General features: G+C 53.0%; 1 protein-coding gene and 1 long non-coding RNA gene across 11 annotated transcripts in view; one reads left to right on the top strand and one right to left on the bottom strand.

Moving 5' to 3' along the window:
- The window catches only part of RIPOR3 (RIPOR family member 3), a 62,187-nt gene extending 50,412 nt beyond the window's left edge, over positions 1 to 11,775 (top strand). For 9 of the 10 annotated variants that reach the window (XM_039864592.1, XM_039864595.1, XM_039864596.1 and 6 more), the window contains 10 exons: positions 493 to 1,068; positions 3,646 to 3,776; positions 4,724 to 4,847; positions 5,476 to 5,611; positions 6,174 to 6,335; positions 6,546 to 6,707; positions 7,200 to 7,405; positions 8,509 to 8,592; positions 10,109 to 10,199; positions 10,656 to 11,775. In XM_039864592.1, coding sequence (XP_039720526.1) covers positions 493 to 1,068; positions 3,646 to 3,776; positions 4,724 to 4,847; positions 5,476 to 5,611; positions 6,174 to 6,335; positions 6,546 to 6,707; positions 7,200 to 7,405; positions 8,509 to 8,592; positions 10,109 to 10,199; positions 10,656 to 10,759 — 1,776 coding nt within the window. In that variant the 3' untranslated portion in view covers positions 10,760 to 11,775. The remainder of the gene's footprint in view (positions 1 to 492; positions 1,069 to 3,645; positions 3,777 to 4,723; positions 4,848 to 5,475; positions 5,612 to 6,173; positions 6,336 to 6,545; positions 6,708 to 7,199; positions 7,406 to 8,508; positions 8,593 to 10,108; positions 10,200 to 10,655) is intronic. The other variant, XM_039864591.1, reaches the window with a different exon arrangement.
- Positions 11,776 to 13,012: 1,237 nt separating this feature from the next.
- The window catches only part of LOC120603811 (uncharacterized), a 680-nt gene continuing 487 nt past the window's right edge, over positions 13,013 to 13,205 (bottom strand). Inside the window, exon 2 of the long non-coding RNA XR_005653154.1 lies at positions 13,013 to 13,202. This is a non-coding gene — a long non-coding RNA (uncharacterized LOC120603811). The remainder of the gene's footprint in view (positions 13,203 to 13,205) is intronic.

Here is a 13,205-nt window from a genome sequence, read left to right as displayed (position 1 = left end):
TGCTCTTGCTTCTATATAATAAGCACTCACTGTGTATTGTATGTCAGGTCCTTCCTTCATTCATTCCCTTCACTCATTCAAAACTATGTGCCAGGCTCTTCTCTAGGCCAGGTGAGGACTGTGCCCTCCGGGAGCACTGCCTCCCCAAGGGGTAGAAGGACAATGGGAGAATAAAGCAGCACATTCTCAGGCAGAGAGCACAGTCAGTGCAAAGGCCCTGAGGTGAGAATGTGTACACGAGCCTGGAGGATGTGAGAAACAGCAAGGAGGCCCCGCCGGGGCTTGAAAGGAGTGAGTTAGAGGGGAGACAGGGAACAAGGACAGAGAGGTTACAGAGAGGTCCTATCAGCACCTCCGAGTCACCTTGGTGGACCTCAGTCATCCCAAGAACGTGGGTTCGCAGAGCAGGTATCTATGGGGGATGCCCCTCTGGGAGCCCCTCTGTGCTTCCTGGGGTGGCCAGTGAGATTGGTCCTGTGTCCTCCTCTCCAGTCTGTCCTGCAGCAACCAGCACAGCAGACCTTGCCGCTGGGTGGGCCAAGGGCCACGTCCATCCTCAGCTACCTGTCTGACGGCGACCTTCGGAGCCCAGGCCTGTGGAGCCGGAGTCAGGAGCTGCCTGAGATGGACTCCTTCAGCTCTGAGGACCCCCGAGATACCGAGACCAGTACATCGGCATCCACCTTGGACGTGGGGTTCCTGCCCTTGGCCATCGGCCCCAATGCCTCCATTGAAGAGGAGGCTCAGGAGGACCCCCCATCCCCGGGCCTCCTGCCAGAGATGGCCCACCTGGCAGGAGGTTCATTCATGGAGCGGCCTGGCTGGAGAAATCTGGGAGTAGAGATCCCTAACCTGCCCCGGGGCTCTACATTCCACAACCATACGATGCCAGGTGGCCAGTGTAAAGGCCGTGATGAAGGAGAAACCGGGCATGGAGTGGATGAGCCGGGGGTGACCCTCGAGAGGCCCCTGCGGGAGGTCCTGGACTTACTGAGGTGCACAGACCCCTCCCAGCCCCGGCTCCGGGAGCTGGAGCACCAGGTCCTCAGCTTCAGGGACCGGCTGAAGGTAGGTTCACTCTCTGCTGGGCTACAGCCCCGCTTTGCCAGTGGCGGGGGCCGCAGGCCGCCAGCCTGGGCCGGCGGTCTCGCCTCACTCCAGCATCACCCAGGTCGGTCATGTCCCCTCTCTGGGCCTCAGTTTGCTCATCTGTCAAGTGAGAATAACAAAAGCCCTCATTGGGCTGGGAGGAGGCGTGGAAGAGGAAGTTGGGGCTCAGAGTGGATAACTTGCTCCACGTCCAGTCAGAACCGGCCCCATCTTGAAATTTCTGGCCCAAGCAGCTGAGGCTGTTGGCTCAGCATTAAAATCCCAAACCTGGGGTGTTCTCAGGGTCAGAGCTGGCACCCTCACACAGCCACACATCACACCCCGAAACTTCTCGACAGGGCCCAGGTGGCTCTCAGAGGTGCCGGCATGGGGGAGATGATCCTATTTTTTGTTTATTTACATAATTTAAATGTATATCAAATAAAATGTAGGACACCAGCACCTACTAATACATCAATTAATTTATGAAACCACTGTCTTTTGCGTAGGGCACTTGACGCTGAAATAGCTTAACAGCTCCCTGCAAAAATAACTCTTGGTTGTTCTATTCCCACCCTCACTCCTAACATTATAGATCAGCACAGGTGAAAGTTGGATTTTCATTTTCTATCCAGTAACTTAAAAAAAAAGTTCACTATTTCTCACTGCTATGATCTTTCAAAAGGACCTGCCTGAAAATTTCAAGAAAAAAATTTAAGAAATGATCACCTTTTTTATATTTTTAACAGCGTTTTCATGTAGAACATTTTGAGTCAGCATGCCTGCAGCTTCTGTCACATATCTGTACTTTGAAAAATTATACCCACTTTACACAAAAATCTTAAAATAATTCGGCGATGAGGCAATAATCTAAAACACCTTTGAGGAACGTTTTTGGCAAACCAAGTTAGAATAAAATGATTACAGGCTATGGTTTTTAGGTGGACTTTTTAGAGAGAAATTATACACACGTGTATGTTTACAAATGCGTATATTTACATGTAGACAGTTCTCGTTATTCATAGATTCTGTTTTAGCAAATTCATCGACTTGCTCAAATTTGTCTGTAACCCCCAAACCAGTACTCATGACGCTTTCACAGTCATTTGTGGGCAGCTGCAGAATAGCGGAAAATTTGAGTCACCTGACACGCACGTTCCCGGCCGAAGGTGAACGAGGTGACGCTCTACCTTCCTGTTTCGGGTCTCATACTGTACTCAGGTGTCCTTTGCGTGGTCTATTCAGTGCTATGTTTTTCACATTTTTGTACTTATTTTCTGTGATTTGGCTGTTTTAAATGGCCTCCAAGCACAGGGCCGAAGTGCCGGCCGGTGCTGCTGAGTGCAGGAAGGCAATGGTGATGAACCTCACGGAGATAAGCTCCGTTCAGGCCTGAGTTCAATGCTGTTGGCCTTGAGGTCAGGGTTAAGGAATGTATGTGAAATCAACGATGTATGTGAAATAAGGTGTCTTCAAACAGCACACACGTAAAACAAGGTTACATTTTGGCCAGTTGATGAAAATGTGACCAGAGGCTTGCAGCTTCTGCATTGCTCCTAGGAACAATGGTTCCGTACTCACAAATTTAGTGACAGATTTAGTGGTCACGGCAACTTGATATACTACTACGAATGAGATCGACATGCGTATATACACACACACTTTTTTTTTTTTACTATCAAGAAAGGAAACCTCTGCAATGAGCCTTATTAGTCTCTTTCTCTTTGGGCTCAACTTTTCAGAGCCTGGATCTGGTTCGTAAGGCAGCGTCTGCTCGGGCTGTGTCGCGTGTGTGACGAAGCCCGGGCTAGCTGGGCCTGGGGATGGGTGCCAGCCCCGGAGTGCCACCACATAGAGGCACAAGACCGAAATCTCCAGCAGCAGATTTCTAGGAAGGAAGGAACCTGCCATTGGGAGGCTCTCAGGACTTGGTGGTGGCCAAAGCAGTGGCTTCAACACCACCTCCGCCCCCACCCCTCCCAATCTCTCCTCCTTCCACGTGTCCCTGGGAGAAGCAACACCTGGTATCCAGAGGCTCACCTTGCAGCTCTGAGCCTCCTGAAGAGGTGTTGGGCCTGACCCACATCATATTTTAAAAATAACTTGGTATCAATTGTCAGTATTTAAAAGCTGGGCATCTTCCCATGAAAACCTAGGTTCCCAGCCTGTTTGAGAAAATTGAGCAATCCGGCAACACTGGCCCCAAGTTCCCAAGTGAGGGGGTCAGCTGGAGCAGCAGCTTGCCATCCTGAGGGAGGGCACCTGCCCTCCTGCTTTCCTCGGTCACCACCCCACCCACCACACACACACCCCGACCGCTCACTCACTCCTGTCACTCACCCTGTCCCTGTGGGTGTCTGTGACCCGGTGAGGCTTTTCAGATCGGTCTCCCCTGAGCTTTTGCACCATACCTCGTTACTGGACATTTAGGAGGGAACTGGAGGAGTGCCCACCCCGACTTTGGGGACTGCAGTCACACTGAGGGACACTACTAAGGTGGGGGTGCTGGGCGGCGTGAGTGGGGCCGGCTGCCCTCAGGCCTTGCTCGGTCCACAGCCCCGCGGAGGCCGCCGGGAGCACAGCTCGGCCGAGAGCCTGATGGACTGCATCCTGGAGAGCTTCGCCTTCCTCAACGCCGACCTCGCCCCACACGAGCTGTCCCTCTTTGGGGGTTCCCGGGGTCCCCGGTGAGTGCACCCCCTCCCAGCGCTGACCGGGTGACCAGCTTTAGCTCCATGCTTCCCGTCGGCCTCCCATTGCCTGACTGGTATTTATTTTGATGATCTATTGCGTCCCCCACCTCCCGTTCCCACGTGCGCACCGTCCGGCGCAGAGCATGTCCTCAGCGACCACGGAGGGAGTGAGATTCGCTCAGCCTGGCCCTGAGCTTTTTGCTCCAACCAATGGACTTTTTTTCTTTAATCTTAAAAAATAACGGCGGAAGACGCAGCGGGGCCTCCGACCGCGACCTAAGCAACGAGCACAGAGACTGTGCCCCCATCGTCCACTCTCACCCACGACACCACCTTCCTTCTTGGTCAAGCAGCCTCAGCTGGCCTGCTCACGGGCCATGAGCGCTTCCTGTACCCAAAGCTCAGCGGCACTGACGAGAATCGACAGTGGGAATTTCTCCTCCTCTTCTCCCTGACAGTGGCAGGGTGTGGCCCTTCCACCCGCCGTGATGGTGTCACTTCGCCCTTCCCCAGGCCGCAGGTCCACCCCCACCACGGAGAGGACACGGTGCTAGGCCCACGGCCGGCCGTGTTTCACTCACCCCTCACTGCCCTGAGCTGGGGGCTCCCGTCCCCACTTTACAGCTGAGTCAACTAAGGCAGGGGAGGCAGACTTGCCCGGTGTCGCAGAGCTAGGGCTTCGTCTGAACCCCAGGCTGCTGACCAGACCACGTACCCTGAGGGTGCCCTGGCCTCCCCAGGCCCTGGGCCCATGCCCCCCAAGCCTGTTTTGAGTCGTTGCCACCTTTTGCTGCTTTTGCTTTTCTCTTAGTTTTTTTCCCCAGTTTAACTCCATCTCCTTAGGACCTGGAGTGGGCCTCCCTGACCGGAGCTCTTCAGGGAGGGAGGGTGTCCCCTGCCTCAATCAGAATGGTCACCCGATTCTTCTCAACCCAACCCAGAAACGACAGGACCCCGCCCCCACTGCCGTCGCTGAGAGGGTCATCCAGGGAGCTCACGGCCGGCGCCCCCGAGCTGGACATTCTGCTCACGGTCCACCTCCAAGTCTGCAAAGCTCTGCTGCAGGTGGCTGAGGGACCCAGCGGAGAGAGAGGGCTGGCTGGGGGGCCTGGGGAGGTGGCTGGGAGTTCTCTCTGCAAATGGCTGATCTTGAAGGTGGCAAGGAGCATGGTGCAGAGACCCTGGGAGCCAATGAGATTGAGGAGGCCCCCCTGCAGAAGGTTCGGGCCAGGCCTGGGTGAAGTGCCATGTGGTTCTTGTGCCTGCCATGCCCTGAATCAATAGCCACGACTCTTTCATTTGCAGATGCCAGACTCCAAACTGGCTCGACTATAGGGAAAATTTATTGGCTCATAGAATTGACAGGCCCAGAGGTGGGCTTCAGGCCCAGCTGGAGCCAGGGTTTCAAATGTCATCGTGACTGGGCCTCTCCCTCTCTCAGTTCTGCTTTCCTGTGTGGGTTGGCTTCACTCTCAGGCAGGCTGGTCCCTTCTGGTGGCAAAGGTGGCCCCTGGCAGCTCCAGCCCGTATCCTATTGTCTCAGCCACCTTGATGAAGGGGGAATCTCAGGTGACAGTCAGGGAGCTGCCACGGGGGTAGAAAGTGCAGGCGGGGGCACGGCTGAGCCAGCTGGCCAATGCCGTGTCAGACGCCATGTCCACGCTAACCCAGAGCGCTGTGGGCATCTTCCCAGAAGCTGGCCTCTCCCAATTTGTCGAGGATGGTCCAGGAGTGCCTCCTGGAAGAAGCTGCGCAGCAAAAGCAGGTTCTGGAGACGCTTTCCATGCTCGATTTTGAGAAGGTCAGCCAGGCAGCGTCCATTGAAGAGAGTAAGTAATTAATTGTCTGCCATTGCGTGTTGCTTATGCGACTGGCATGGATGGAGTGATGGGCTTTGAAGTGCAGAGGAGCCTTGTTTCCTTTCCCACATCCAAAGTTAACTGGAGCCCAGGGGTGCGAGTAGGGGTGGAGGTGGGGGGAGGATGGGGAGGGAGGTGGCACAGCCTTGGAGTGAGCAGCACATGCTGTGTGACTCTGGGCAAATGATTCACCTCTCTGAGCCTCAGCTTCCTCATCTGTATAATGGGGAGGCCGCTGGGTAGCGTTCAATGACGTAAACCCCCGAAACACTCTGGGCACGCAGCATGCCCTTGAGTATACAGCAGCCGTGACCCCCTCCTGTTTTGGTCCCCCCTAAGGAGAGGCGGTGACAGGAGCTGCCCCAGGTCGTCGTGAGGGATGTGGGTGGTGGCCGAGGCTGCTTGTCCTTTATGTGTCATGCTGGGGTGGGAAAAGGACGCTGCATGTCGCCCCCCCCAGCTCTCCGACCTCAAGTCCCAGTGGAGGGAACCCTCTGGGCCGCCAGTCGGGTCTCTGAGCCTGGGCTTTCAGTCATTCCGCAGGCCGCGCGGAGGAAGGGCTGCCTGAAGCTGTGGAGCGGGTGCACGGCGGCCGGCGGGGTCCTGGCCTGCTCCGCCACGACGCTCCTGGACCAGCTCAAAAAGACGGTCCTGCACCGAGTCAGGGGGAAGTACCCGGGACAGCTGGAAATAGGTAGTTTCCCCCTGCCTGCCCCACGAGAGGCGCTGTGCTGAGCCTCCGGGGCCTCCGGTGTTGTCACAGTGGGGCTCACCTGAGCCCTAGCGTCGTCACCTCTGCAAGTGTCTTCAAGGCACCGAATAGAGGCCGGTTTGTCAGCATGACTACGAGCTCCAGGGGGTGGCGTCTCGGTCCCCCTCACGGCCTTCTCCTGTGCTTTGCCAGCATGCCGCAGGCTCCTGGAGCAGGTGGTCAGCTGCGGCGGGCTGCTCCCTGGAGCTGGGCTGCTGGAAGAACAGACTGTCACCTGGTTCCAGTTTCATAGCTACCTGCAGAAACACAGTGTCTCGGACCTGGAGAAACACTTTGCCCAGCTCACCAAGGAAGGTAGGGGCTGGGGAGGGCAGCAGGCGGCCTCAAAGCCACACAGCAGCAAAGGCGCTTCCGTCCATGGACCCCTCTGTCCCCATGCTTGGAAGCCAGCTTCTCAAAACCAGAGTTCCCTCCCAGCTGTTCTTTGGGAAGCCCGACTTACACTCCTCCACGTAGTGAGATGAGGTCCTGGGGAAGGTGGCTTTACTCAGCACCGGACGGGGCAGAGCTGGTGTGACGGTGAGGCTTGCCTGGCTGGAGCACCTGAAGAATGGGCTGGGGTTTTATTAATTTTCAGGGTGTATTTGATTCCTTTGCTAGAAGGCCATCCTGGAGACTCCAGGAGGCCCCTCCGCCAGCAATCCAGACTGGGCCTTGGTAATCACGTGAGCTTGCTCCGGGGTTTACTTCTCCATGGCTAATGGCAGTGGCCAGACAGACCTGCAGCTGTACGGCCCGGCTGTGATCAGTAGGGCACCCTTGGCCCACTTCTTCTGTCTCTCCTAGTAACACTCGTGGAGGAGCTGAAGTGCACGGGGCAGGCCAAGACGATCAGGAAGCTGCAGGGGAAGAAGCAGCTGGGCCAGCTCCAGCCCCTGCCCCAGACATTAAGGGCCTGGGCGCTGCTCCAGCTGGACGGGCCCCCCAGGGTGTGCAGGGCAGCCAGTGCTGGCCTGGCCAGCGCAGCCAAGAACAAGAGCTTTCGGGAAAAGGTACGGTGTGAGGAGGCTGCGGAGGCAGGCCCGGGCCAGCCGGCCCGCAGCTTTGTATGCTGGGGGGAGGTGGAGGGAGCAGACTTTCTCTCTCGGAAAAGCACAAAGGCCTGAGTGACTGGGGGCTGCTTTCCCTGCAAGGTATTTGGACTTAGGGCTCATGGAAACATGAACATGGCTCTCCTAACGCCATCACCATTGGAAGCACCAGCCCTGGGGCGGGGAGGTGGGGGGCGGGATCTGAGTGGCCGGGCCATCACCTGAGGAACCCACAGAAACCCATGCCACAAACTTACCTCACTCATCTCAGTGTTTCTGAAGCAACATATCTATTTGGTCTCTGAGATGTCATTTGCATGTAGAATGTTTCTTAGAATTCTGGTCATTTACTTGCAATTTGTATGTGTGGCTGGTCGGTTCACTGTGTCCAGTCCATTTTTAAATCGAGAAGTTGGACTCCTCTGCCTCTAAGGTTTCTGGACCTGTGACTATTCTAGATTTAAGGAACCAGCCCCAGGCAACGCCGGGGTCTTGCTAGTCTCTTGGGCTCGCCTGAGAGCCAGGCATGTCCCCACATGCTCACTACAATTTTGCGAGCAAGTGCCAGCTTTATTTTCCAGCTGAAGTGGCTTGACCATGGAAAGGGGCGGGGTTAGAGCTGTGACTGGAAGCAGGTGACAAGGGGAGAGAGATGCTTTTCCCTCTCTCCTGAGGCAGCAGGCTTGCCACTGCCAGCCTACGAGGACAGCTCCCTGTGCATTGTTTTGTTGTCCCCGCTGGGTATCTGATTTCTCTGATTCAACACTTTCACTAGATAACAGTTTTAGAATGCATTTCATACACATTTAAATTTAAACAAGATGAGTTTTCTTCATTTGATTACCACCAGCCCGGGGGCCAGCATTTTCAGAGGTAAACTCAATATTGTAGTATTCACCTCCGGACTGTGCGCCTGGCCCAAAGGTTAATGGATCGTGGCCTGATTTTTTAGAGAAAGCTAAGAAGGGCTCGACTTACTGTCAGCAGTTGGAGGATCGGCCGTGGGCGCCGCGGACTTTGCTTTTGGCGCCTCCCGCTTTATTCACAGCAGCCTTGTTTCCCAGGCTTTGCTCTTCTATACCAATGCCCTGAGCGAGAACGACGCGAAACTCCAGCAAGCCGCGTGCGTGGCGCTGAAGCATCTCAGGGTGAGTTTGACCTGTGTCCGCTGGTGACGAAGAGGCTTCCTTGTGGTTAATGTGAAAGCCAGTTCATTTCAAAATGATTCCACTGGGACCAAAAAAGGTAAATCACTGCCAGATAAAAAGCAGCCGAAGAGCTGGTTTTAGAGGAGCAGGTGTCAGCTCCACCGGCGGAGACCCTCGACAAGTGAGCATTCGCTCTGGCTCTGCGTGAAGCAGCAGGTGGCCCGAGGGACTCGATTCTTGAGCTCAGATTATATGCTCTAATGTCAATCGAAAAATTTATGAAAGCACAACAAACTCGTAGGAAAAAAGTGTAATCAAAAACAGACTCACAAATATAGTGGACAATTTGGTGATGGATAGAGGGGAGCGGGGTTGGGGGGCTGGAGAATGGGGTGAAGGGTTAAAGAAGTACAAATTAGTAGTTGATAGACAGTCACGGGGATGGGGAGCACAGCAAAGGGAATGCAGTCAGCATTAATGTGATGGCTAAGTGGAGGGCCAGGGGAGGGAGGGAGCAATTGGGGGCATTGTTTTATGAACAATATAGGTATCTAACCAATGTACTGTGTATACTTGCAACTAATTTAAATAAATTTAAAAACCAAAAAAAAAAGAGTGTAAAATATAAAAGCTTATGTTATGTCATCCTAATACTTAGTGGAAGCTACTGACATTTTGGTGTATTTGTGGGTGGGTGTGACCATGTTAAATTGTTGACAATATTAAATATAGTTTAAAACCAGTAAACAAAATAAGAACTTTCTGTGTTAGACTGGAAGCGTTTTGGAATTCTTTAGGGTCTACCAGATGTACCTTAACTTAACCTTCTCCCCTACTCTCATATTATAGAAAATTTTGGTTCATCATCATCCCCTTTTTTATGATGTCATTATGAGCATAATTGCGCATAAAGCTTTAACCTCACCTGCATTTAGAATTCCCATTTTAAAAAATTGCCAATTTACTAGATGAAAAATAGTCCAATAGATTAAACTCACTTACGCCATTAATTCTGGGATGAATCGACAGGAAATTCTAGGACCATATGGTTATAATCAGATAACCAGGATGAGGGGAAGGGTGCCCAGTGGAGGGAGCTGAAGTACGCTCTGGTCCTTGGCTCTGGAGAGCAGCCTGGGGATCGGGGTACCTGAACTTGGCCCTGACAGCTGCTCTCCCAGTCTAACCTGGAGGGGAGTGTTTGAGAGCAGGGAGGAGGTAGGAAGGTCCACAGGGAAGCAGGTCTCATTTTCAAGACGGGTCTTTCAGAAGTTGTCCATCCGTCAGTGCTAATGGCCTGGCTCACTGGCAGGTGTCAGGATTGAAAAGATGAGATGTTTCCAGTGGTGCTTCTGATAACCTGAGGCCACACGAGAAACCTGGAAGCCTTCAGCAAAGGGCGGGGTCAGTCCCCATAGACCATGCCAGGGCCGGTCCTGCAGGGCAAATCAAAGTGGATTCTACCTGCTACTTAAAATGTTCCCTAAAGGGCCCTCTTTCCCCCGACCTCGAACAGGGCATCGAAAGCATTGATCAGATTGCCAGCTTGTGCCAATCCGACCTGGAGACTGTGCGCGCGGCAGCTCGGGAGGCCACGCTGTCATTTGGTAAAAGAGCAGCGTCAAACGTCACGTGCAGTGCGGTGGGGTTCTTGGGTCCTTAGACTGTGCTAGTGTGGCCTCAGCCAGCTCTCGAAAGACACAAAATAGCACACGAGTCGGGCACTGCTAGCGACCCACTTAACTGTACTCAGCTAAGGCAGGTTTCCTTTGTGGCTGAGGTGGTAAGAAATGCTTTATTTCCTAATTCGGTTTACGTTCCTGGGGAATGAAAGCAGATGCAAGGTACACGATTAAAGTTCAGTAGACCCTGTCTTGGACACAAGAGCAAGGAACTGGGTCCATGAGAGGGGGCCAGTGAGCTCCCCAAATGCTCTCGCCCCTGCCCATTAGAGCAGCACCCGAGACCCAGGCAACAGTGAATGCTAAGGTCCCCCTGGCCTGCCAGAGTAGGAAACACTGAGGCAAGGGACAACACAGTGACAAATCACTTTCACGTTTCAGGTGAAAAAGGACGCTTCGCCTTTGAGAAGATGGACAAATTTTGCTCAGAACAAAGAGAAGACGACTTTTGCCAGGAGGCAGATGTTGAAATCACAGTATTTTAAAGAGCCTCAGTGGACGAGCTAAATCTGACATCTTTGTTTTTGCTGCTGCCCAGTCTCGACACAGGACCTGAGCTTTGGGTGGGGGCATGCTGTGTGCTCCCAGAAGTGTGAGCTGGCCAGAGCTGCTCCTTGAGTCTTGGGACCAGTTGCAAAGCCCTAGGTCACAAGTGAGACTTTTGTACAGGAGCAGAACAAGGCAAGGCATGGCACTTCGGAGGCTGCACAGCTTCAGTCAGCCTTTGGCTTTGAGACTGTCTGACCCAGGATGCAGCAGAGCTGGGTCAGCATCAGTCGGCCACGCTTCGAAGGGGTCGAGGCCAGCAGGTGGAGGCTTGGAATGAGACTCCAAGATGAACGTGCTGAACTTGAGGTCTCCCTGCACGTCAGCTGGCGCGGCATTTCTGGTTTGGCTGAGGAAGCCAGCAGGCCGGTGAGCGGTCAAGTCATTTCAACTGCAGCGAGCTGTCACTTGGGTGGGCTGGGGAAGATGGGAAGGTACAGAGCTAGGGTTTCTACAATTCACTCTTAACCCGAGCCGTGGCCTGCTGCCTGTGGACCTTATTTTATGTTCACTGTGTTCGACAGCACAAAGGAGAAGCCTTGAGTGTCATGTGAGTAAAAGCATTCACTTGGAGCTCACGAAACGAAATGGAGTCCAACTTTTGAAGCAAGAGAACTTAGAGTCCACTAAATGAATTGCTTCAGAAGCCATAAGCTGGTGTGAAGAAAGATTTTACTGAAGAGAATGTTGCTTTAGAGAAAGAAAATTAGTGTCTTATTTAAGTTTATTAAAAAAACTCAAACATATCCTGCGCTGTTTGTTAATAATGTCACGATAACACGGGGCTCGAATGTGGCTATCGACCGACAGTGGCATGGGAGGGCTTCGTAACTTAAACATTCTCACTTGGACTTCCTGTATATGTTTTGTGCTTTTCAGTTTAACTTAGTATTTATTTGCCTTGTTTCTATGTTCAATTTTCTGAAATTTCAATTAAAAAATGGTTTGCATTGGTGTTTCGCTTCACCTGAAAAAAGTCGATAGTGGTAGTTTCCTCAAACATCCTGCTGGGGAAGAAAGTTGCCCCTCCTGTCCCTTAACACTCTCTCTCCAATGTGACACCGTGAGGCGGGTTCTCCCACAGGAGTTGGCTTCAGGGACTCACGTGCTTTCCGAAGGCTCTCTGGGGACCCCCTGCTAGCCGCGCGATGATGGCCCCCGTCTGGTCTTTAGCCCCACTGGATTTCTGCTCCAAAGTTACAAATTTGGTTTTCCATTTATTCCCCCACACTGCTCTTCTGCCTCTTCACCAAAGCTTAGATGCCATTTTTTGTATGTGAAACGAAGACTGAAGTGACAGAAGGCAGGACACCATCCAGGTCCCCGCAGTCCTCCACAGGTGTTGTGTGGTCACCTGACCATGACTGTTTCTCAGTTCCACAGATCCTGCCAGGAGGCCGAAACGTAAGCGGTTTACCCTACAGCCAGCTTTGAAAGTCATAAAACCTTGAAAGACTTAAGGGCACTCTTTGTACACTTTCTGCAACATCTTTGCAAGTCTGAAATTATTTTAAAACAAAAAGTCAAAAACAATGACTTTAGGGGGAGACTTTCGTTTTGCACAGGCAACGCTATGCAAATTTTATATATATTATTTCTATGTCAATTCTACATCAAATGTGGACCGTATGGAGGAACTGAGATGTAACAACCACTGTGTCTTACAGGAAGTTGGCTAAGGCAAGGGTCCCTGAACCCCAGGCTGTGGACCGGAACCAGTCCGTGGCCTGTCAGGAACCGGGCCACACAGCAGGAGCTGAGGCGGCAGGCGAGCGAAGCTTCATCTGCATTGACAGCCGCCCCCCAGTGCCTGCATCACCGCCTCAGCTTCACCTCAGATCGTCAGGCACTAGATTCTCATAGACACACCGGTCCCTGGTGCCAACAAGCTTGGGGACCACTGGGCTAAGGGACACGTTCTTGAGGTCTGAACGGTTCTTCGAATATGTTCCAAAGGCGGGTTCTATCGCTCCTGAAGGAAATGCGCTGACGCCTGATATGCTAAATAAACCCCCAGAAGGGAAAATGCCCTGAGCCCAAAGGCACTCGCACCCCTGGGAGGCCCATGTGATAACCCAGAACCCCGCTCGACCGACGCCATCTGCTTCGCCGTCGGTGGCATTGGAAAGCGACAGGAGCCGTGCATCCTGGTTTAGGCCCATTAAGCCAAGAAATGGGAAGCACTCCAAATCCACGTTTCTTAGAAAAAAAATTTTTATTGTTGCAACTAAAATGCAAACCCATCATTTATATGGCAAGTTGGAAAAACTGTACAGTTTGACAGTTCTGTGAGGTCACAGAAGACCCTGAGACGTGCCCCCCGCCCCACCCCATCATGCATCCACGTATACACACACCTGAAAAGGTATTTTACCAAAACACCTC

The sequence above is a fragment of the Pteropus medius genome, unplaced genomic scaffold, assembly GCF_902729225.1.
Source record: "Pteropus medius unplaced genomic scaffold, Ma_sr-lr_union100, whole genome shotgun sequence".
NCBI lineage: Eukaryota > Metazoa > Chordata > Mammalia > Chiroptera > Pteropodidae > Pteropus > Pteropus medius.
Note: the sequence above shows the minus strand (reverse complement) of the source record. Positions and strands in the feature narration are given on the sequence as shown.